The 22,751-nt window shown below is 35.8% G+C and overlaps 5 protein-coding genes across 6 annotated transcripts; 4 read left to right on the top strand and 1 right to left on the bottom strand.

Moving 5' to 3' along the window:
* On the bottom strand, positions 1,358-4,127 carry LOC18597780. The gene is made up of 2 exons (XM_018121954.1): positions 3,820-4,127; positions 1,358-3,289 (listed from the first exon to the last, which is right to left on the bottom strand). The coding sequence occupies exon 2, from the start codon at positions 3,108-3,110 to the stop codon at positions 1,605-1,607; it is 1,506 nt and encodes a 501-aa protein (XP_017977443.1). The 5' UTR covers positions 3,111-3,289; positions 3,820-4,127; the 3' UTR covers positions 1,358-1,604.
* Positions 8,940-10,010, top strand: LOC18597779 (RING-H2 finger protein ATL39). Its single transcript, XM_007026988.2, has one exon. The coding sequence runs from the start codon at positions 9,307-9,309 to the stop codon at positions 9,799-9,801; it is 495 nt and encodes a 164-aa protein (XP_007027050.1). The 5' UTR covers positions 8,940-9,306; the 3' UTR covers positions 9,802-10,010.
* Positions 10,567-12,010, top strand: LOC18597778 (RING-H2 finger protein ATL33). The gene has a single exon (XM_018121809.1). The coding sequence runs from the start codon at positions 10,773-10,775 to the stop codon at positions 11,493-11,495; it is 723 nt and encodes a 240-aa protein (XP_017977298.1). The 5' UTR covers positions 10,567-10,772; the 3' UTR covers positions 11,496-12,010.
* LOC18597777 (beta-glucuronosyltransferase GlcAT14C) lies at positions 14,148-17,864 on the top strand. Its single transcript, XM_018121808.1, has 4 exons — positions 14,148-14,893; positions 16,232-16,307; positions 16,411-16,526; positions 17,301-17,864. Exons 1-4 carry the CDS (start codon positions 14,353-14,355, stop codon positions 17,813-17,815), a joined length of 1,248 nt encoding a protein of 415 aa, XP_017977297.1. The 5' UTR covers positions 14,148-14,352; the 3' UTR covers positions 17,816-17,864.
* On the top strand, positions 18,480-22,161 carry LOC18597776 (transcription factor-like protein DPA). Of its 2 annotated transcripts, none has more exons than XM_018120839.1 (10): positions 18,480-18,578; positions 19,055-19,216; positions 19,467-19,528; positions 19,755-19,798; positions 20,361-20,426; positions 20,526-20,669; positions 20,813-20,881; positions 21,251-21,349; positions 21,515-21,585; positions 21,699-22,161. In XM_018120839.1, exons 2-10 carry the CDS (start codon positions 19,071-19,073, stop codon positions 21,868-21,870), a joined length of 873 nt encoding a protein of 290 aa, XP_017976328.1. In that variant the 5' UTR covers positions 18,480-18,578; positions 19,055-19,070; the 3' UTR covers positions 21,871-22,161. The 2 variants fall into 2 exon arrangements, with proteins under 2 accessions (XP_017976328.1, XP_007027046.2); XM_007026984.2 differs by having other exon boundaries at positions 18,989-19,216.

The following is a 22,751-nucleotide window of genomic DNA, read 5'->3' as shown; positions in this document are numbered from 1 at the left end:
ATTCTAACAGTCCCCACCGTTAACTAAATGACCGGGGGTCGAAAAATCTCGGGGGAAATGAAAGATGGGGGGATTTGGCTTTTTGGAGTTTGGACGATTCCTTTCTTATCACTGTGTCGGCACGCAAACTTAGTACAAAGATAAGTCATGATTTTTATATATACACAAAATCTACCTTTGAATAATTCTCCCCAAAATGTCGATTCTTTCTAAATTCTACTCCTCCATTTTGGTTTTCTTTTCTCAACCTCGCTCACATTATCATTGATTGACTGCTTTGATAGGAGTTGTTCCTGCTCACATATTTTAGGAAATATGATAGAAAAATAGCCTTCCCCTTGTCACTACTTGCTGCTGAGTCTGTGACAGACAGATTGAGGAGAAAGGAAAAGCGAAGCAGAAGACAAAGAATAGTTTATCTCTAACCGACAATAGAAAAAGGGAGAAACAGATAAAAAAACAGAAAGACATGTTGAGTCACTAACTGGAGATGATGAATGAGATAAATCCAATCTCAGAACGCGGATGAGAAAGAAAAGCGCGTAAGATGATAAAGTAGTAGTACGACATTGGGGAAGTTGCTAGTTACCAAAAGAGGAAGAAGCGTCTGTCATTCTAAGCAGACGCCAAACTTGACCTTGCGCTCTTTAACCAACAGAGTTTGCCTAAACCCTGACCCCTCCAGGACCCTTTCGGGGAGGGGGGGCCCTCTCCTCACCACATTTCACCCAACTAGTCTTACGCTTGCGAAAAGACATGGCTGACGCCACCAGACTTAGTCCCCACGATAGCTTATTAGCACAGATCTTTATACCCAAAATAACATTTTAGATCTTTGTTATAGATAAAAAGGTTGTTAGGTGTCATCACTGTGTGGGCTTTTTTTTTGTCTCGACAAGGTTTTTGCCCTTCCTGTATTAGGTAGCATTCCTAGCAAAATCAGCTTGTTTTTGGAACCAGACGACCCAAGTCTTGTCAATGTCGCCTTCTGGTTGGGGTCGACTTCTCCATTTTCTTATTCCGTGGCTGAAGGGGTTGTTCAAATGAATCAAATAAAAGGGGTTACATCTACTTTTCCTCGTTGGGAATTTACCTGTGACTGGCCATGTCCCAAGAGGAGCAGTTGGAAAATCCAACAAAAATTCTTATGAAAGGAAACAGGAAATATCAGTGGATCATCTGTTGGCCAAGGAAGCATTCCTCTGCAAGTTCAAACTCCCATCAAAATACTAGTAATACCCAGCAAGCTGCGAATTGAGTCCAGATAGTAACATTCAATAAACTCAATAAGCTGCAAGAGGTGCTTAGAGAGAGATATTGCTACCACAAACACAGCCAAACTAAGAGAGGAGCTGAATAGCCAAAAGGTATAGTATCGTTATAAATAAATCAAATGTAAGTCTGAAATATATTATGGTTACAGTCAAATGCTAACCAGAATCATGGAGAAAAAACCACAAAAATTAGCGAGCAAAAATTGCGAAAGAGACAAGTGAGAGAATACATTCTGTTTCATAGATTACACTGTATGGTACAAAGTTAGTAAAAACAATTAAGCACCAACCATAGCAACTACCCTTACAATTCTCCATAGATGCTCTACTTCATTTCAACATGAGATCACTCCCTCCAAGATTAGGGCGAAGGCAAACACGGACTTCATGTTCTTCAGGCATCACCCGCAGTTTTGGCACCATAATCTCTAGCACAGATCCTGGCCTATCATAATATGCTTCTATGTTAGCGTCTTCAGGAATTCGAGTTGACAATGGAATTTCTCTAACAAACTCCCCAGGAGGGCAATGCTCAGAAGCAGGATCTGTTAGTTTGAAAGTTCTATCATGTCTCTTGATGAAAGGCATGCGAGATGTGCTCACACAAGATACCTTTATGATACCACGAGTGAGAGTATTCCTCCAAGAGACCTTAACCCTCTGAAGATCAACAAAAGGCAAGCTTATAATGATCAAGTAACCTGCTTCATCCTCATAGATAGTTTTTGCAGCTGTAACAGGCCCATAGACATTTTTCATTACCCCACTGAAGTCATTCAACCAGAGTGGCTCACTGGGGTGAATTTCCATATCAGGAATTCGGTCAGATGGAGGAATGACAGATAAAATGAAATCTTCATCACTTCCGTGAGGGAAAAAGTCTTTCCTCCTTTTGTTGCTGACAAGTGACAAGTCCATTCCATCACCGTTGCTATGGCTAGATGGCTGAGTAGACAAATTGAGCCCAGATCCATTAAGCAGCTTCTTTGAGTGGGAATTTGATACACTCTTTATGGTAGGAGGCCTCTCTAGCTCAAAATCTGTGTTTGGAAGGTTTCTCCATGAACTAAAATCACTAGCTTCAGGTGGAATTGTAAAATTTAAATCCCGTGCAGTAAGATCCATCCATCTTTTCTGTTCTTCCTCGTCAAGAGCCATGAGATTTGGTGATGGAATAACCTCAATTCCATGCACACACTGGGGGTTTGACAGTCCTCTGTAATGCTTCCGTTGCATCCTGTGTGATCGGACAAATCCCTTATCTGCACTGAACGGAAATGGACGCTCCCCTTGCCGAGAATGCCCATTCATGTAACTTCTAAGCTGCATCTTACCCAATGCATTCTCAGGTCTCTCCTTGAAAACCCACATGTACATGTTCTCCATGTCATGCTGAACCATAAAAACATCCAGCTTGAGATCTGATTTATCAAAACCAGTAACACCGTTGCTATCACGGATAATCTTGGCCTTCGATTTGTCATTCAAAGCAGGCTTAAAGTAAAAGCTAAAGAAAAACCAAGCACCCCAGATGCTATCTACCCGCTTGGCACATTTTCGTCCTGGCTTGGGAACAGTGAGGTAGCTCTCAGTCTCATAAACTTGTGAATGGAGCCCGACATCCAAAATATCACACTGGTCAGAGTTCCATTGCTGTAGGGGAGGGCTACGCTCAGCAGAGAGAGGCAGATTGATATCAGGCGGACGAGAAAGAACAATTTGCCTATTCATTTCCAAATCCAATTCGTCATGAGAGGAAGCGCTTGAATCCATGGATAAGAGAGTGGAAGGGTGATGATTCTCCATTGACAAGGCCGTGAGGAGAGAATCTCCCATTTCAGCTTATCCGTTGGGAGGGGTAGGTGTTGTTGCTGGTGGATTGAGTTTTTCCATTTCCCCCAAAAAACAAAGAATTCAACAAAATAACAACCTTTTAAACACCTTCATCATCATCATCATCATCATCATCACTATCATCAAATCAATCACCACATGATCTCCCCTCCATCAAAACCCTAGAATTTGTCAATCAGAAAAAAAAAAAACAACAATCCCCACACAACCCACAAAAATTAACAGAATTATCAATTCAATAACCCCAACTTATTAAAAATACAAGAAAACCAACATTAAAAAGAAAAACTAACCGGTTTCCCCCTAAAGATCAATAAAACGACAACATGTATAAATACAGTTTTGAAAAAAAGAAGTCTATATTTCTAACAAAAAATCTCTTCAATCTCTACCTAGGGAGAGACAGAAAGAGATTTTCTAAAAAAGCTGCTAAAGAAAGACAATATCTAACCCTAACCCAAGAATCTCCCGAAATCCTCCAAACACAGGTGGGAATGACTGAATCAAAAACATCAAATCCATCAAAAAGAACAAAAACCAAATTTTTATTTTCTCTTTTTATGAAAAAAAAAAGATAAAAATTTGTATCTTAAGAGTTTAACAAAAAGGACCCAACTTTGAAAAGATAAGAAAAACCAAGAAAGGAGGAAATTTTTTCTAGAAGAGAAATGAAGGGATCTTCAAAGAGTACCTTTTGGGATAAGCATCGAGGAATCGAGATGAAGAGGGACCTCCATGAGCGATTATGATGCTCATCTCCACCAAATCATCATCATCCACAACCTTACCCACCATTTTTTTCCCTTTCTTTCTCTCTATCTCTCTTTTTATTTCTTGTCTTCCCTCTATGGTACGCTTAACACTATTTTGTTTTCTTCCTTTGTTTTGCCGTAAAAAAAGAAACAGAGCTGAGCAAAGAGGAACAGCCGAACAGGGCAAACAGAGAAGCGAGGAAAAAAAAAAGAAAAGGAGAAAGAAGAAAGTGAATGAGAAGAGGGAAACAGAACCGTGAGGCACCGTCTCAATATAGAGAGGTTCGGTTAGTAAAAGCCTACACTAGATAGCACCGATTGAACTCGCCGTTAAGTAACGGTAACGGTGCACTTTTCCTCGCGTCATTTTTGAGAGGTCAATACTCCACAGTCTCCTCTAACCAGATTTTACTTATCTTTTCGATTTTTACTTTTTCTTGTATTTCTTTTAATTTTTTCCCTTTCTACTTTCAATTTGAATAAATAAGTAGATAAATTAATTAAAAAAATCTAGCTTAACTAGCATGGAAGATAAAAATTTTCTTTTTTCAATGGTTTTGGGACAATTTTTTTAATAATAATAAAAAATTCATCTTGAATTCATTAGTATTCAAAATAATTTCACTAAATTAATAAATCCTATCATTATCACACTATTGGATTTTTTTATAAAGCTTTTATCTTTTAAAAAAATAAAAATAATCCAAATCCTGAGGGTTTTATCTTAATTCACTTAAAATCTATTAATATTAAAAGTGAACCTTCTCTATGAAAATAATGTATTTTCGCAGGATGCATAAATTATGTCATTACCCATTGTTTGATTTTTGGTAAAATTTGTTTTTTTTTTTAATTTAAAACAATGGAAAAAGAGATGAAAGTCTACATTTGTAGACTAATATCAAAAATGGGTCTCTTGGGTTGCTTCCATTAGGGATGAAATTTAATATTATGGTTTTTTTTTTCAATTAATTTCTATCACATTCTACTAACAAATAGTTGAGATTGATACATATTCTGCCACCAATCTATTTAAATGATTTTTATTTTTATTTTTTAAATTTAGAAATTTCCCCCCATGGGGGTAAAGAAGTACAATTTGTTAAAAAATGTAAAAGAAGTAGAAAAGCAATTAACATCTAGAGGAATAACAATAACTATTCAATGAATATCTTTACAAATCTTTGCTTTTGTTGTTTTCTTCACTCATCCTTGATTATTTTGAGAATTTTCCATGGGTTGATATGGTGATTGGAACCTCCCTTTCATGCTTAAGCCCAAAAGAAGAAAGTGTCTCCACTCTCCCACTCTGCCACTCTTTTGATTGTGGGTGTGCCTATCAGTCCTTTCACAAAGGGACCTCACCAATATTTGCCTAAAACCTAAAAATCTCCCTCTACTGAAAAGTGGGGTTGCTTTTATAGTGTTGTGAATATGCACTTAACTTTGAGAACTTCTTGTTTGGGCTCATGTAAGAAAAAGATTTGAACCTTCTTTTAATTTTCAAATATTATAAAAAAAATCATTAAGTTAAGAGTTCATATAATGCATTTGTACTATTTTATTATTATTTAAATAATTAATACATTTATCACGATATGATAATTTCAATTTATACTTAAGTATTTAGTTTATTGATTAATTCGTGATTTTTTATTTAAAAATAATATTTTAATTTTTCTTCTCTCAATTAAAAAAAATTGACAATTTCAATTCAAAAACATACTTATTAAATAGAGAAAATACTCATCTCATTTTTTATTAATGTTAAATCCATAACACACTCATTTATAAGATATAATTTTCCCACGCTTACCACATTGTCTTTCCTTGATTTGTGGAATTTTTTTTCCTTGAATTTCAATCATTTCACAACATTTGCAGCCATTGCAACAGTTTTTTGTATGAATATGTTTATAACTCTGTGACGGAGCATGAACTATTGCAAACTGATTCAAGACAAAGATCTTCAAATAGGCTTGAATTTCATAGGTTGTAATATATGTATGAAAGATTTTAATCTTCATTGACCCAAGATCAAACAGTACCAAATATGGATAGATTTGGTTTTGTTCCCTTCTTGGGTTTTATAAGGAGAACCACAAATCTCTATTTTCTTCATAAACAGACAAAGAGTTTGACAGATGAACTGGATTTCTAATTAGGATACACACTTTTAAGACAACGGGATGACCCTAAACATTAACAAGAGGAACAAAAATATGGTTTTGACAAATGTTTGATGATTGGAAGGGGGGGGGGGGGGGGGGTGGACCCTAATCTTCTTATCTAAGAAGAAAAAGGGAAATTGGGTTTGTTTACATCACAAAGTACATATTTAAGGTCACTTACTTTCATCATTATAAATGAATAAAAATGGCTCAGATATCACCTAGGAGCTTTGCTCAGAGCCCCTGTCTTGTCTTGTTGTGAAAATTACCTCGGTAGTTTCTAGTTTCAGATACGTACGAGGAAAAATAGAAAGTGGGGCCGTGCCCTTGGGTCTTGTTGCTCTCTTAATTACTTATAATATATTAATATATACGTATTTATGGAGAGTCATGCCTTGGCCAAAATGTCTGAAAGGTGCTTTTGATAATTTGACTTCTGCAACATCAATATATGGGGTAGTAAAAGTCTAAGGCCGTCTAATCCTGGTTATATATATATATATACTATATATGTATTCTTATTATGCAACGGCTGCAAGGGATATGAACTGTTTTCACACGTACATGCTTTGTCTTGGACCAATAGGTATTAAATATCATTTGATTAAATAATTATAATAACACGCGTGATTTGTTTTATTTTTATATATACAGACATCTAGTTATATACATAAAAGTTACGTTTTTTTTTAATTTTTAATTGTTAAATGTCTTTTTAAAGATATAAAGAGACAAAGTTTAATATGATCAGAAATATCTTTTAATTATTTTTTATGTAAAATTTTGTATTTGTTTTTAAATATGGTTATAATTTGATATATTTTTTTAAATGCAAAGTTAATTAATTTATGCGAGAAATTGGATGCAACCTTCCTTGGATATGGACTGATAGACAGTCATGATGTACCTTTGAAAGAAAGAAATAAATGGGATCTGGTTACCATTTGTAAATGAGTCCAAAATGCATATGGGATGCCATATGGCATATGCTGTTGCCTTTCTTCATGGCTTGAAAAGGCAACTTGTATCCAACACATAGTTTATCAAATGGATAATTTATGAAGATGGTGACTTATTTCTATATTTTAGGAATATAAAGAGCATATTTATATATGCTTTTAATCAACTTAATTGATTTTGTAAGGAATTACTTTCATTATTATTATATGAAACCTTGGGTCCTAATCAACATAATAACACATTTACTTGAGGAAGAAAACTCAAAACAAGTCAACAAAAAAAAAAGAATATCAGTTTTTGTATTTTTTTTTTAATTGAGAGAAAGTGAATTCGAATTTTATTTTTTAAGCAAAAAAATCATGCATCAACTAATAAGTTAAATATTCGAGATGCCTAAAGTGGTGGAATACTTAAACACTATGAGAACTAAACAGGGTTAACTGGGGATGCCTTATTTGTCACTTAGAATGCATAATTAAGTAAGTTGCAACATGCAAAAGGAAAATTTTATATGTGAGATAATGTTAAAAAATCTGAAAGAAACAATTTTCACTATTTAAAACTCAATAATTGAAACAACTTATTATAGAGATCATGAAGGAGATTGGTCAGATTTGGGATCCTAGTCGTCTCACTAAGCTTAAAAGTGTTTACTTTTTCAACTCTTTTAACATATGAACAGCAACATCATAGTCCATATCAAATCAGTTGGTGGGAATCAAATCTTTCAAAGCACCCGGATGTAAATTTGCATTTCTTTTTCTTTTTCTTTCCCTTTTTTCCCCACAGGAAACGGGTTTATTGCAATCTGCCTTGTTGTGATTTGATGCATCTAGCAGCCAGCAATGGAGTAGAATATTGGGAATTAAGAAATGTCCAGTGGAGCAGTTTTCGGGTTTTTTTTTTTTTTTGGGGGGGGGGGGGGGGGGTTGTCGGGAGAGGAACACCCGCCAAATTTTTGAGATGGGTGTTGTCCACGTGGCAACATGCACGAGGGGGTAAATTTTCAGGTGCTTAGNTTCTTTTTTTTTTTTTTGGGGGGGGGGGGTGGGTGAATTTTGACCATTATATGTTTTCTATCTCTCTTCATCTTGGCTTCTTTTAGCCTATTGCTTCATATATTTATTAAGTTTAATGTGCTGCAAGGAGATTCACATGTCTATATTGTGACATATCGAGGTGCTGCTTTTGTTCGCATTTTAGTAATCAAACATAATGAACTTTGCTATGTAAGAAAGCATCAGCAGCACATCACCTTCCCTTAACAACTACCCCTTTAACAGGCCAATGCTATTTCACCGAGAAAATTCATTTGCATTCTGTTGGAACTAGCAGCAATTAGAAGTTTACTGCAAAGAGGCAAATACCCAGTATCAACTAAGCAGATTTTGACCAATGAAAGTATGAAAGGAGAAAATTGCATTGTTTAGTTAAGCAGGTAGCAGCCTAGCATCATGATTTTCTGGCTTTATTTAGTAGCTAAACTTGGGGTAATTTGCAATAAGAAAAATGATATGGGCCATGGCTTATATAGGTATATTCCAGTCCCATGTGCAATAATGTAGGCTAGCTGCTGAGCAATTGTTATCAGTCTTCTTATCAACATCAGCAAGTCACCGACTTTCTCGATTAACTGCCACTTGTGCTTTGGATCTACCAAGTGCCCATTTTTCCATATCTCTTCTCATGACTGATCAATTAGTGCTCTTTATACCTTTAATGGAGTCAAGATATTTACTATTATCTTGGACAAAAGGTTTTCAAAACAAGCGGCTGCTGCAACTGTTTTCCTTGCATCAAGCAAAACGACCAACTTTTTGCTTTTGATTTTCGAGGTTTTCTTTGTCCCTCGGAAAAGGGTTTGTATAATTTTATTGGAATGTCTTTAGCTCAAAAGGATTAAGTCATCAAGATAATGTTTCTTTCGCTTTCTTCTTGCTAATTTTGACTCTGTTTTCTTGCCAATACAACTCAAACAATTTTCCAATCAAGTAACACATTTTTTGAAGGTCATTGATTTGACCTGCAGAAGGCTAAGATCACACGGCGTTTTGGTACCAAATCCTGAACCTAAAAATGGTGGTTTCCTCCCCGACCACCGTATACATTTCCATGTCCGTGCCACCCACGTCAAAGGATGATAGTGAAAGTGAAGCCTTTGATTTGTTAGCATACATTTTTCCAATATACGTATATAAAAGACATGGCGTCAAGTCGCCTAGCAATCAATGCCAATAATAACTCGTCCACCAAACTTTCCTACCGGTACTGCAACCGTGCCCAATTCCTCGCACGATGGATGAAGAAGGTAAACAAGGGTTCCGATTGAACCCGATTCTCGTCGGCCTTCTTGGGGTCATTGCCGGAGCCATCATGTTTGCTACATTTCATTTAGTTTCCTCCGTTTGTAATTGCTATCGCAGGCAGGTGGTAGACACTGCCAATACAAGCCAAAATGTTGAACGTAATCAGCAGGAAAGGGCTAGTGACAGAATCAGAAGCCCTTCCACGCCGAGGTTAATTCCAATATTTAGATACAGCAAGGATTGCAATGAAGAAACTTGTGCTGTTTGCTTGAGTGATTTCAAGGAAGGGGAGCAAATTCGGGTATTGCCAGACTGCTTGCACATTTTTCATGTGGCATGTATCGATGCGTGGCTAAATTTGCACTCCAATTGCCCGCTCTGTCGTGCCGATACTTCACCTCCGGAGCAAGTGGCCGTGCCCTTGCCGGATTCTGACGGACCACAACCTATGGAACTTAACCGGTTGCCGGATTTTGGGTTGTAACTTTCAAATGATGAGATGGATGGTGGCTTTACTGTGGAGCTAGCTAGCTGGCTAGCTTGCTTAGCTACCCTTCATTAATGATTGTTTTTTTTGCTTGGAAGTGACTCAAAGCGAGAGAAAATAAAATGCCTAGCGAATGAGAAACAAATTACATGCATATATTTCGTTAATGTCAAAAAGAGATATAAATAGAGCATCATTCTTTTCTATGACTTTTGGTCCCTGCCCTCAACCCACCCTTATCTTCCCTCTCCACGTTCATTCTCTTGGATATTCATGTTTCAAACGTCAAACACTTCAAACGCTTCAAACGAAGAAAGCTTAAGAACAGTTTCTAATGCCCAAAAGTCCAACATTCATCATAGTAAGATAAGATTCATTCAAATTTGAATTTAAGCCCCTTAACAACATTAGCACAAACTCGTCGATAAGATCAAGCAGAATTAAAATATTATCGCATGTTCTGTAAATATATCTTAATAGAATCCCTGACAATCCTCTGGTCCTGTCGAGGCTAAGGATGAAAACGTATATTAGTAGGTTTCCTGGTTTCAAAGCCTGCTTTCAATTGGGTCTGATTATCCCATTACAATCGAGGTCAGGGATCATGAATTCTACTGGGTCTGGTTACATTTAATATGGGCCTCTTTTTCCCAGTAGTAGATTAGGTATTGACTTTGGTTCAGTCCAAAGCATAAAACAAGGACCAAATGGGTCAACATTTTTTTCGGCTTAAAAACAAAGTTCATAAACCAGTAACATGCTTTGCTTTCATGATGTTACGTGAGTTTTGTCCCACAACCCCACATTTTCCCTTCAATTATTGCTATTGAAAATTCCAGAAAAACAAATCAACGCTACCGGCCACCGCACCATCTGTTCCTTTACCTGCTGGAATAAAAATTGAAAAGCCACCGATTTTAGTCTTTTACTATCGTGTTCTTTTTCTTTTGTGTTTTTTCTCCTTATCAATGGAGAACTCACCTACCGTTATCAGGCCACCACCACCACCACCTCAACCACCGCCGTCCTTCGTTGCATCACCACCAGTTTCCCAGCTTGATAACACCACTAACAGTACTAGTATCAGGTCACCTCCGCCGTTACCTTTCTCTTCAACACCCCAGATATACCCTATAGATCAAAACGGAACCGTATCTATAGTGTCAAGCAATCCACCTCCACCTTTCCCCGATTCACCAAGAAGCGTCGATTTATCCCCACTTGAATTCATACTTGCACTAATGGCTGTCATAACGATCCCCGCTATAATCTATGCTTTCTTTTTTGCTGTCAAGTGCCCTCCTTGGACTTCCAGGGAACGTCCCGACAGCCCCAGGGAGCTTCCCAGGGACAGCCGTGGAAGTGGCGTTGAAGTAATTGAGAGGAGGAGGGAGCCTGTTTCAGCTGTTAAGTACCAAAAAGAGACTCATTCTAAAGATATTGGGAATGAGTGTCCTGTTTGTTTATCAGTTTTTGCTGATGGGGAAGAAGTAAGGCAGTTGAGTGGATGCAAGCACTCGTTTCATGCTACTTGCATTGATATGTGGCTGAACAATCATAACAATTGTCCGGTTTGCCGGGCTTCTGTTACTGTAAAGAGGCCTAATAACCATGGTACGGCGTCGGGTTCAGCTAGATCTAGAGAGAGTGATCTCCAACAAGGTTTGCCAGATGCAACCAGTTTGGTTTGACATTTCTAGCTTGATTTTTTGATTTTTGTTTCCCTTTCTTGCTTAATTTTTGTTTTTACATTTTGGCCTTCTGAGGCTATATGGAAAGTGAGAATGGAAAATGGAAGATTTGGTATTCCATACTTCACCAAGAATTGGTAATCTAGAATCCAGGCAGCATAGAGACAATTGCTTGAACTCTTCAGACAGAAAATCGGACTGGTCATTTACCCTGAAGTAAATTCCTGATTCACAGGTGCAAAATTGAGTTACTTTTGCTTTTGTTTTCTGTGATTCTGCTTTGGGAAGAAATGAATGGAAGTCATAAATGGAAGTATCTGATCCTCTCTTTTTTCCCTGCATTCCTTATCTTTTCCTTTTAGGGCTTTTTTTTGTTCATGATTCTGAATAGCTTCAGCAATTGTCTTGTCTCAACTACTTCATCAGTCTTGTAATTCTTTTTCTTTCATTTACCAAAAGCAAAAACACAGTCGGATCCGACACGCGTGATCCTCGTTTGGTGTTTTGGGCCTCGACATCATGCTTATTGATAAACAAGTTACTTTTCTAAAGGCTAAGCAAAGAAATCAAGAGTGCAATACAGGTGTACGTACTGCTCTTGCCGATCACTGAATTGCATTGGAATATATGCTTTAGCTATTTGTTTCTGTATATTAATTGTTCAATTGACCTGGTTTCACGGTTTCCAGGGCCCCATTCGGGGGGCCCGAAGGTGCGTGGCTACTCTTTGATAGAAAGCAATATCTCAGAGAAAAAAGGCTCTAGATTTTCTCGTCTGTGGAATCTGGATTCTGCTGTTGCTGCAGTCAAGAGGGTCCATGATTGTTGCAGCATGTGTTTGTGCATAATGCATCTTGAAATCTTGATGGTTTGCTTTGGTTAATAATGTCGCAAAGTCAATTTTCGTGCTTTGCTTTGGTAGCGGATGTCTCCAAATCTCAATGCCTCGACAGCTAATCTGTCACTTTTATTTTTGGTTGTTTCCATTGTAAATTACAGAAGCTCTCTTCTGTTTAACACTGCAAATTCAATAACTAGTTACGCAAAATCTCTGAGATTTCTGATCTTGTCAACGGAAAGTATATTTAGTGACAATCAAAAGAAAAAACAAAGCCATTCTTGTCCGATCTACGCATTTTACCAAGGGGTGGTTCAATCCTTCATTTTTGAATAATAATTTTTTATGCTTATTATTCAAATTAGATTATAAATAATAATTTTTAATATAAAATTTAAGTTTTATATATTTTACTTTTTGTTTATAAATTTCTTATATTTAATGTACTACTTATTAAAATTTATTAATTGTTTTAAATATAATTTTAAATTTTAATTTATTAACTTAATTTGTATTAATAATATACATAAAAATTAATTTTAAATTTATTTTAATAGAATATTTAACAAGTAGAGTCTCAAAGGTTCGAATACAAATTTGAATTATAAATTAAAAATTTAATTAAATATTTATAAAATTGAGATATTTTATTAAATAATAAAATTCGGATTATAATACTTTCAAAATAAATCTTGAAAACACGAGCTTTTTATTCATGACATCTCAAGCCCACACAAAGTATACGACCCATTCATCTTAACATCTTGTCCTGTGATACCAATATCTTTCAATTGCAGCAGGAAATTTCCTTTGTCATTCATCATAGAATGTAAAGTAGTTGTACCATTTTCTCAGAAAATGTGAGAAAAAAAAAAAATTTTTTTGTTTTTTGCTTGGGATATCTAGTTCAACTTCTAGTTTGGTGACAAAAGGGTTTCCTTAGATATTGGGTTACAGATGGCTTGTGCTCCAAGATCCAATGGCACACTTACTTGATTTTCACTTTAAAATCTGTTGGAGATAATTAAATTTGGTTCTTGATTAAATGCAATGAACCAATCAAAAGAGAATATTCCAAACCCTTAATCATCTAATAATTGTCATTGTCAAATTATTTAATTATAGAAACATTAATCCTACTTTTCAATCTAATCACTTTTGAGCGCAACTTGATTTCATGTAAGGAAAATGACAGAAGAAGAAATAAAATAATCAAGAAGAAAGATTTTTATAATGGCGATTCTTCTTCTTCACTTTCAAGTGAAAGGCTATGCATCTACTAAATCTTAATTAAAAGGGATAGAAAAAGGAAGCCCTATCACTTGAGAAACATCAAGACCTTATACAATATGCCAACATTTATAATAAAAATTTTTAAAATTTTTTAATCAGTTGAAAAGTTATAGTCCTTGCATGTAAAATTATTTTTTAATATTATTAAATTTATCTGCCATAAGTTTTTTTTTTTTTCACTTCTATGAAAATTAAGATAAAAATTTTAAATTTAATATATTTTATATTAAAAATGAATTATTTAATACTTTTAAAATGAAAACTAAATTTNAAAGTAAAAAATAAAAAATATGAAAAATTATTTTTTTAATATAAAACATAAAATGAGAAGGAAAATTTCATTTTGAGACATATAAAAGGAAAGAGGGAATAAGAGTATTGTATTATTTAAATATATTAACCATTTATTAAGACAAAGATCTTTAAAAATTATAAGCGTTAGATCAAACCAATCGACGGTTACGAATAAATTAACAACAAGATTACCAAGGCAACGCGTAACACCAGATGGTAACCGACGATTCAAATTAAAATTCCGACCAATGTTGTTTCCCTCTCCGAGTACAGTACGAAGTAAGCGAACTCGTCTTCTTTTCATACCTCTTCAACAGAAACCTGTCACGCCGACACCCAATCCGACACTTTACCTTCTCCAAATAAAAAATCGAATCTCACCCCCTAAGTTTTAGCTCTCTGGTCCGGAAAATTTCCCCAAATAATAGATTAATGAAAAGAACTCAGTTTCCTTATTCTCCAGATCGATCATGGCTTTTGCCAGTACTTGTAATCTCAATCATTTCACTCACGTTTCTTCTCGCGTTAACTTTTACCCAAGGTAAATCCTCTTCTTCCGAAACCGATTTCTCTTTTCACCAACCGAAATTTACTTTCTCTGAACGGGATTACCGCCGTTTACCCAAGTTACCGAGATTTGCTTATCTGATATCGGGGACGAAAGGGGATGGGCCACGTGTCAAGCGATTGCTGCAGTCGGTTTATCATCCTAGAAATTACTATGTGCTCCATCTTGATCTAGAAGCCTCGGACTCCGAGCGGCTGGAGCTGGCTAAGTACGTGAAGTCGGAGGGCGTGTTTAGAGAGTTTGGGAACGTGATGGTGATCGGGAAGGCTGATTTGGTGACTTATAAGGGGCCCACCATGATTGCTAGCACGCTTCATGCGGTGGCGATTTTGCTGAAAAAAGCGAAAGAGTGGGATTGGTTCTTGAACCTTAGCGCATCAGATTATCCCCTCATGTCTCAAGATGGTAAGAAACATTTTTATTATACTCTGACTTGCAAATGTTAAGTTGTTGAGACTTGGCCACGGTTGAAATTTTTTATTCTTTTGTAGCCATTGGATGGATAATTTGGATAGTTGTGGTGTGAGCATAAATGGGTTGGCAATGAGAGGGATTGAATGATTTGAAACGGGTGTCAAAGCTTGTATTCCCTTTTAAAATTCATAATAAGTAGAATTTAGATATTGTTATTGGAATTTTGGTAGTGTTTGACAGTGATAGAGCAGAAAATTATAATCTAACTCTTTTTGTATGTTTATTTTTATATTATAGTAAAGAAAATTTCGATTTTATATGGTACGTATAAAATGGAACGAGAAGGAGATCAAGTATTACTACCTGGTATGATGGTCTCGGTGAGTTACATGACTATGGGCAATCATATGCTCATGATCATAATCCATCATACTACCAACTTGGGAAGCAAACATTTGGAGTATGATTCAACCAACAAAACCATAGGTGGATTAAAGTCGGTTCCCCTACTTAGATATTTGATGCAAGTTAGTCATGATGAATATGTTACTCATGAGGAAAATTATTTAATTGGTTATCAAAATATTAGGACATGCCTCAATATTGTCTAATAACTCAACTTACCAATGAGAGTGAGGCAAATGAGCTTCCATGGAATTCAATGAGGTATTAAGTATTCTTAAACATTTCAACTTTATATTATTTGGTGTTTAGGAAACTCAATATTTTACAAATTTTTTCAATTTATTTCTAAATCTATTATATAATATATTAATCTTGATACAGGATAAATATTTACCAATATACTTGTGTATCCTTTTAGTATGCTATAATTCCTATATTATGATTCTAAAATATGTATGAATAAATGAATAAACATATGCCGAAATTTCGTTTCAAACTTCCAACATTTTCTGAAATATGTGTTTGTTTCTTTTTCCATTTTTTACCGATATTTGTCTATATTTTTATATCCGCTGATATATCCCTCATATCTCTGTAATTTGGAGGGCCCGATGGCGATATATGATATCGATATCTAATTCCTTGGCCGTGGCATATATTTGGTGATGAGTTTGCATGAAATGGTTATTAAAAGCAACTGCTTATCGTATGTGGGTGATTAAGTGCAAGCTTGTTTCTTCAGGAGGTGTCTTCATTATTCAGTGTGTTTTAACTTGGCTTTTCCCCTTTGTGAATCAGCAATCATTGCCACCTGCAATTGCAGCAACTATAGCTTTTTCATTCTCTTGAAAAGATTGACAAATATAAAATTTTGCTAGGCATGCTTCAGTAATCATGCTAATTGTGTATTAATTTTTGTTTCAGATATTGTGCACATCTTTTCTTACTTGCCTAGGGATCTGAACTTCCTGGAGCATACAAGTAGCATTGGTTGGAAAGAGTAAGGATCCAATACATGTGTTCCACTTTCTGTACGGTGTTTTCTGCTGTGATTACTCACCTCTGTGGCTTTCTCTGAATGTAAGTTCATTTTGTGTTTGCAGATACCAAAGAGCAAGGCCCATCATTATAGATCCAGGCTTATATCATTCAAAAAAATCTGGTGTATTTTGGGCTAAGGAGAAAAGATCCTTGCCTGCTTCTTTCAAGTTATTCATGGGTGATGCTTTTATATTTTCCTTTTTATTTTTCATTGATCTGTCCACTCCAACCTCTTTATCTAGTAAAACTTGATGTTAGAACATTCTCGGATAAGTTGTCACTTATCAGCTGAGTGTATAGAAGCCTGCAGGTGCAACAAATGGTTTTCATTAGATTTAAGTAGATGTAGGAGATTCAATTAATGGATGCAATGTTAGATACTTGAGAAATAGTAGATATGGTTAATGAACGATTATTAGAGATAAATTTGCAATTCTCTGATTTTACTTTTGCTGTTGAAGATTGGTATCTGTGTTTTGGTAGATCATCTAATATAATAGGGGAAATAGTGTGGAGGGGTTTTTTAGAACTGCTAGTCAGACATAAATCTCCTGAAACATTGAGTACAAGTTAAACTGTGTCATGTAATATTTTTTTGCGACAGAATAGTAACATTTTCAACGTTTCTTTAGGGATCCTTATGCAACCTTACATTTTGATAAGCTTCTGATGGAAGTAAATCACTGTTTTAGAGTTTGTTTTAGCTCTTTGTTACAGTCGGTTACGCCGGCTCCAAGACAAGTTCTTTCAGGAGGAAAATTTGCTTGTATTCTAGATTGCTGGCCTTTGAAATTATCGTCTGATCTAGAAATAACATAGCCAGAGTAGGTTGCATGAACTTTGAACATAAGCATATGTTGTAAATATTTGCTTATTTATAAATTTTACGAAGTCATGTTTGTATCCGCAATAGATTCATTATATATCCTGAAATGTTGATATATAATTCCAGGGTCCGAATGGGTGGTGCTGACAAAATCATTTCTTGAATTCTGTGTCTGGGGATGGGATAATCTCCCTCGAACTCTCCTTATGTACTATACAAATTTCCTGTCATCTCCAGAAGGCTACTTCCACACTGTAATCTGCAATAACAAAGACTACCAGAATACAACGGTAAATCACGACTTGCATTATATAAGATGGGATAATCCTCCAAAGCAGCACCCAATGACTCTAACATTGGAACATTTTGATGACATGGTTCAAAGTGGAGCCCCTTTCGCTCGCAAGTTTGCCAAGGATGATCCAGTCCTTAACAAAATCGACAAGGAGCTCTTACGGAGGTCCTATGGTCAGCTTACTCCTGGGGGTTGGTGTGTTGGGGGTTCCTATTCGGGTAAAGATCCTTGTGTAGTTTATGGTAATCCAAATGCTGTTAAACCTTCTGTAAGTTCAAAGAGGCTAGAGAAGCTGTTGGTGAAACTTCTTGATTCTGAAAGTTTTAGATCAAAACAGTGTAAATAATTTTTTTGTAATACTCAATATATTTCCCCCCAATTTTTTTCACCTATCATGGTAGCTTCTTTTGTCGAGATGGTCATTGTTCCTTTGAAGATCTAATGCAGTGGAAGACCGGGAAAAGTGAGAGAATTTGATTCTGTCATGAAACATTATAACAGAACCGACAGGCTGCTGTCTATATGCTCTCATTAGGGTCTGAATTCAATCTAAGAAGCATGTCAAAATGATTCTTGCTTGGCACAGCCCACACACATGAATGCCTTCCTCCTTCCTCCTCTTTTCCCACATCCTTGTCCCTTGAAACAATGTAGCAGTACCCTGAAAGAAGGAAGATTCATGTTCCAAATTGCTCAACATTATGATCTAAGTTGCCACCAACAAGGAGAGCTTCTCCATACTGAAATTGAAATCATAAACCATAAATAATAAAGCACAAAAAAGAAACAAGGACGTTGACTAAGTGCTGTCGGACCGGTCAATGGATCCGGGTTGATTTGGTACACCCCCTTGAAAAGCCCGATCAACAACTCAACCAATTGGTGACACGCGGTCCCCCATGGACTAATTTGTAATTTCAAAAAAAAAGTAAGGGGTAATTCTGTAATTTGGTAGTTCCTTAACTCTTGACGACGGATCTATTCATGGAAACATAAACATTTAGCGGGAACACAATTCGTTTCTGTTTCGTTTAAAAGCTTCATATCTTTAGCTCTTTTTTAGGGTTTTTTTCTCTGCTTTTAATCTTAATTCACTGACCAATCATCAGGTTCGTCCCCTTTTTTCTTTTGTTTATCAACGTTAATTTTGTTTATAATTTGTGATCAAACCTCCTTACGACCTTTTCTTTCACAATTTTTTTTCCTTATATTTTAGTATTGCATTCTGATCTGTAGTTTTAGGGTTATTTTTGGTTGACGCAATGTGAATAATGGGCAATTTTAATTTCAAAGTTCTTAATAGGAGTTAATCTTAGTCATTGTAAATCAACCAATGAGAGAATCTAAAAAATTTACGCAAAGTTCATAATCAACAGATGCTAAGTAAAAGTAGCAGCATCGCTTGAATTATTACAATTTTGATTCAATTTCAATTGTTTTAGTCAATTCTTGCTTAGATTGACTTGCATTTGCTTTCGTTGGAATCTTGTCTGATGAATTTTGGGTTAGCTTTATTTAGAGTTTGTATGGTCTCTTGGTAATTCGGCTGAAAAAGGGTTAATTGCTTCGTTTTCTGGTAAGGAAGTTAGTGACTGAATATCATGGACGACCCATATTTAGAAGATAGTCCTTCTTGTGAGCAAAGTCCGGTTGCAACTCCATCAAATGCTTCAACTTCTGGGAGTGCTCGTGGATTGAATCAGTCAGCAGTCAAGCAGAGGAATGCGGGTGCTGATGTTGTTGATGGGTGATTACAGTTTTCATATAAATTCTGTTTTTCTTTGTTCTGCACCTTTCCGTTAATCAGATGTTCTATATCTGTTTTAGTAGCTCTACTTAAGAACTTGAGCCAGTGAGTACTGGTTCTGTTAGCCTGCAAGAAGTTGGTACTTCAGGCTTGTTATTTCTTAAGTTTCTTTCCCTTCTTCTTAAATCTCAATTTGTGATACTCTCGTTCCTTTTTGTTTCTTTTACATTTTTTTCTTCCAAATAACCAGTACAACGAGGAAAAAGGTATCAAGAATGCCTGGTGGGGGGCTGCGCCAGTTCAGTGTTATGGGTTAGTAATTCTTTTTCTTATATATTAGATTACATGTAATCTATTTTCTTTTGTATTTTTTATGATATCTCAAATTCTTGATACATTCCTTGAGAAATATAGGAAAGCTAGGTATGGTAAAGATTTAGTGAGGTTTATGTACTTAAATTATTGATTTTTTCTGGCACCATTGATGACTATTTTTGGCTTCCATGTTCATCTTTATTGACTTGAATGATTTTCTCAGTTTGTAAGAAGTTGGAGAGTAAGGGGAGCACTACATATGCTGAGGTATGTATTCTCATTCAGATTTGTTTAGGTGAATGAGTTTGTAAGACCTCAGAAGGAAGTCATGAGGCAGAATATTTAAAATTTGACTTTAGTAATTGTTTTTCTCTTCTAGGTATATGAGGCTTCAGTTACTGTTGATGTTCATCATGTGAATGTGAATGATATGGTGGCTCAAATAGGAATTTTATTAAGTTCTGGGAAGCTATATAATGTGCTGTAGTTATGAACGTTCAGAATAGTATATTCTGAGAACCTCAGAGAACTTGGTTACTATTGCTTTTTATAAACATGAAGATATGGTTGCTGTTGGAGTCTTAAAATTTGGAATCACATCTTTTAAGTAATATATCACATAAGATACGGTTATGATGCTCTAGAACTGTGTAATATGCTGTGTTACCAAATCTGTCATTGTAAATCACTGTGGTCAATATAATATATATAAGGTTTCAGTCCTTTCCTGAGATAAGATTTTATATCTTGATTACAGTATCTCTTGCCATATCTTTTCTAAAGCAACCCATAATTTTACGAGTTGAGTTGAGTGGTTTATGATTCTCAGGTCGCAGATGAAATTATAGAAGAGTTTGCCACTGCTCAGACTAACACAGCAAGATCTTTGGATGAGGTTTAATTTCCCCATGAATTTTAAGTACTTATTCTTTAATTATGGGATGCTTGCCACTTAAATGTATTGCAATCGAATTGAACATTTTATGGTATTCAGTTCCACGAGAAGAATGTTCGACGGCGGGTTTATGATGCACTAAATGTACTTATGGCATTGGATATCATTACAAGGGAGAAGAAGGAAATCAGGTGGAAGGGACTTTCTACTACTACACAAGCGAAGAATTTGGAAGAACTTAAGGTTGATAACCTTTGGAGCATTAATTATTTTATGTAACAACATTGTTTGATAGAACTCACACATTACTATGAACACATGAATTTACATGAGGAAAGATTGTTCTATAAACTGCATGACTGTGACTTATTCTTTTATACTTGTAGGCACTTCATGTTCAGCTGATGACAGGGATTGCAAAAAAAGCAGCCTATTTGAAAGATTTAGAAGAACAAGTAAGTTTCTTTTGATACTTTTTAGAAAACACACTGGCATTAATAGAAACCTTTGTGCTATAGATCTGGAGAGAGATTGGAGATCTATACTCATGAGCCATTGACAACTTAAGTGCATAAATCCTTTTGTTTTACTTTCTCTTTTTTATTTTGTGTGTTCTTCAAAAGCCATGGTTGACCATTTAGGAAATGTTCTGAATTACTTGAGCAGGAGATCTGGTTCAATTTTCATCATAGGCATCTTTACCTCCTAGAGAAACTTGGGGTGACAACTGTCTGAAGTTATTTTTCTGCTCATTTTTTTCTGCTAATGGAGTGGCTTTATCAGCTTAATGCTATGCCTAAAGTGTCTGTGGAAAAATAAAAAAGATTGCAGGTCTCCAGAATATTATAGAACGAAACCAGCAGTTGCTCAAGAAAAGTAGTGCTCCTAAAGAAGGATTTACATTGCCATTTATACTGGTTCAAGTATGCATGTTTCTATCTTTCCTAACTAGTTAAAAGTTACAATGTTCATTGTTCCCTTCTCTTTTTTTCTGCTTTAATCTGTGTGTATGAGTGTGACAATTTATTTTCAGGTTTGTTATTAATTTCAGCAGTACTCATTTGCTCTCCCCTTTCTCCTGTCTACAGACTAGCCCACATGCTACTGTTGAGATTGAGATTTCTGAGGACATGCAACTGGTACACCTTGACTTCAACAGGCAAGTATACCTCATTTTACCATGGAAAATACCACTTGTTTTTTTCTTTCTAATTTTGATTTTTACCTCAGCAGTCTCAGCTTTTGTTCTCATTATTTTTATCTTATGGGCAGTACACCGTTCTCCTTGCATGATGATGCTTATGTTCTGAAGTTAATGCGCTACTACCAACGACCAGAAAGTAGAAACACTTCACAAAGTTCTTCAATTCATTCATCTTCAAGCTCTTGCAAGGCAACTGTAAAACCATTTTACTGGAATTCTGAAACAGAGACTCCCAGATGACAGAATATCCGAAAGATGAATAGAATCACTATAGCCCCTAACAAACACATGTAAAACCAAATCCATGGTACATGTACAGTGTTATTCAATTAAAAAAAGTAAGTGATTATTTTGCATCTCTTATGAGATCTTCTCTCAATATGTTTTTCGAATATTGGGCTGAGTGGGAGGCTGGGGGACTTGTATTTGAGATTTGGGATTTTTGTGAGGACCTAGTGGAGGAAATGCTGAGGACTCAGGATAATGGTAGTAAAATTTTTTTAAGATTATGCAAGTTATTTTAACTGCTAATGCTGTGCAAATTCAACAAATAGTCTTTTTTCTTTTCCATTTTATCTCTAATGGAAGAAGCCGATTCGATCTTAAATTAATCTTGTTTAAGAATATGAATTTTGGACCGCAATGGATGGTTTAGTCTCAATGTCATGGATCTAGATTTTTAATCTAAAAGATGTGCTTATTAAGTGAATTAAGAATATAGATTTATCCCTTAGAAAACATGGTTTAGGAACTTGATTAGGGTATAAAGAACCTGATTAGTGAGTAGAGTTTGAAACTTCCTTTCCTGAAGCTCATACAGCAGGGCCAAAGCGGCGAGGACATGTGCCGCGTTGGAGAGCGTAAAAGGCACGCGCCTCAAAAGGAGCGTTAAAAAATAGCACTGAAATTTATATATTCCCATGCAAATATAAAGGAAACGAGTGGGGAAGGGGAACAGGCCGGACCGGGAAAAAGGTTCACTCGGTCGGGACACTTCGATTGTTGCACACCACCAAAGCACCCCCCAAGAAGCAACTTTTTCTTCTTCTTCTTTTAATTTAATAATTAAAAAAAAACTGCTTAATTCTAAAGTAATTAAACTCTTAATCTCACCATAAATC

The sequence above is a fragment of the Theobroma cacao genome, chromosome 5, assembly GCF_000208745.1.
Source record: "Theobroma cacao cultivar B97-61/B2 chromosome 5, Criollo_cocoa_genome_V2, whole genome shotgun sequence".
NCBI classification, from domain to species: Eukaryota; Viridiplantae; Streptophyta; class Magnoliopsida; order Malvales; family Malvaceae; genus Theobroma; species Theobroma cacao.
Note: the sequence above shows the minus strand (reverse complement) of the source record. Positions and strands in the feature narration are given on the sequence as shown.

Bases quoted from the DNA above. Each gene is read 5' to 3' on its own strand.
- LOC18597780 (XM_018121954.1), bottom strand. From the start codon at position 3,110: ATGGGAGATTCTCTCCTCACGGCCTTGTCAATGGAGAATCATCACCCT.
- LOC18597779 (XM_007026988.2), top strand. From the start codon at position 9,307: ATGGATGAAGAAGGTAAACAAGGGTTCCGATTGAACCCGATTCTCGTC.
- LOC18597778 (XM_018121809.1), top strand. From the start codon at position 10,773: ATGGAGAACTCACCTACCGTTATCAGGCCACCACCACCACCACCTCAA.
- LOC18597777 (XM_018121808.1), top strand. From the start codon at position 14,353: ATGAAAAGAACTCAGTTTCCTTATTCTCCAGATCGATCATGGCTTTTG. The intron at 14,894-16,231 runs GTAAGAAACATT...TTTTTGTTTCAG, and splicing joins TCCCCTCATGTCTCAAGATG to ATATTGTGCACATCTTTTCT. The intron at 16,308-16,410 runs GTAAGGATCCAA...TTGTGTTTGCAG, and splicing joins AGTAGCATTGGTTGGAAAGA to ATACCAAAGAGCAAGGCCCA.
- LOC18597776 (XM_018120839.1), top strand. From the start codon at position 19,071: ATGGACGACCCATATTTAGAAGATAGTCCTTCTTGTGAGCAAAGTCCG. The intron at 20,427-20,525 runs GTTTAATTTCCC...TATGGTATTCAG, and splicing joins CAGCAAGATCTTTGGATGAG to TTCCACGAGAAGAATGTTCG. The intron at 21,350-21,514 runs GTATGCATGTTT...TCCTGTCTACAG, and splicing joins TGCCATTTATACTGGTTCAA to ACTAGCCCACATGCTACTGT.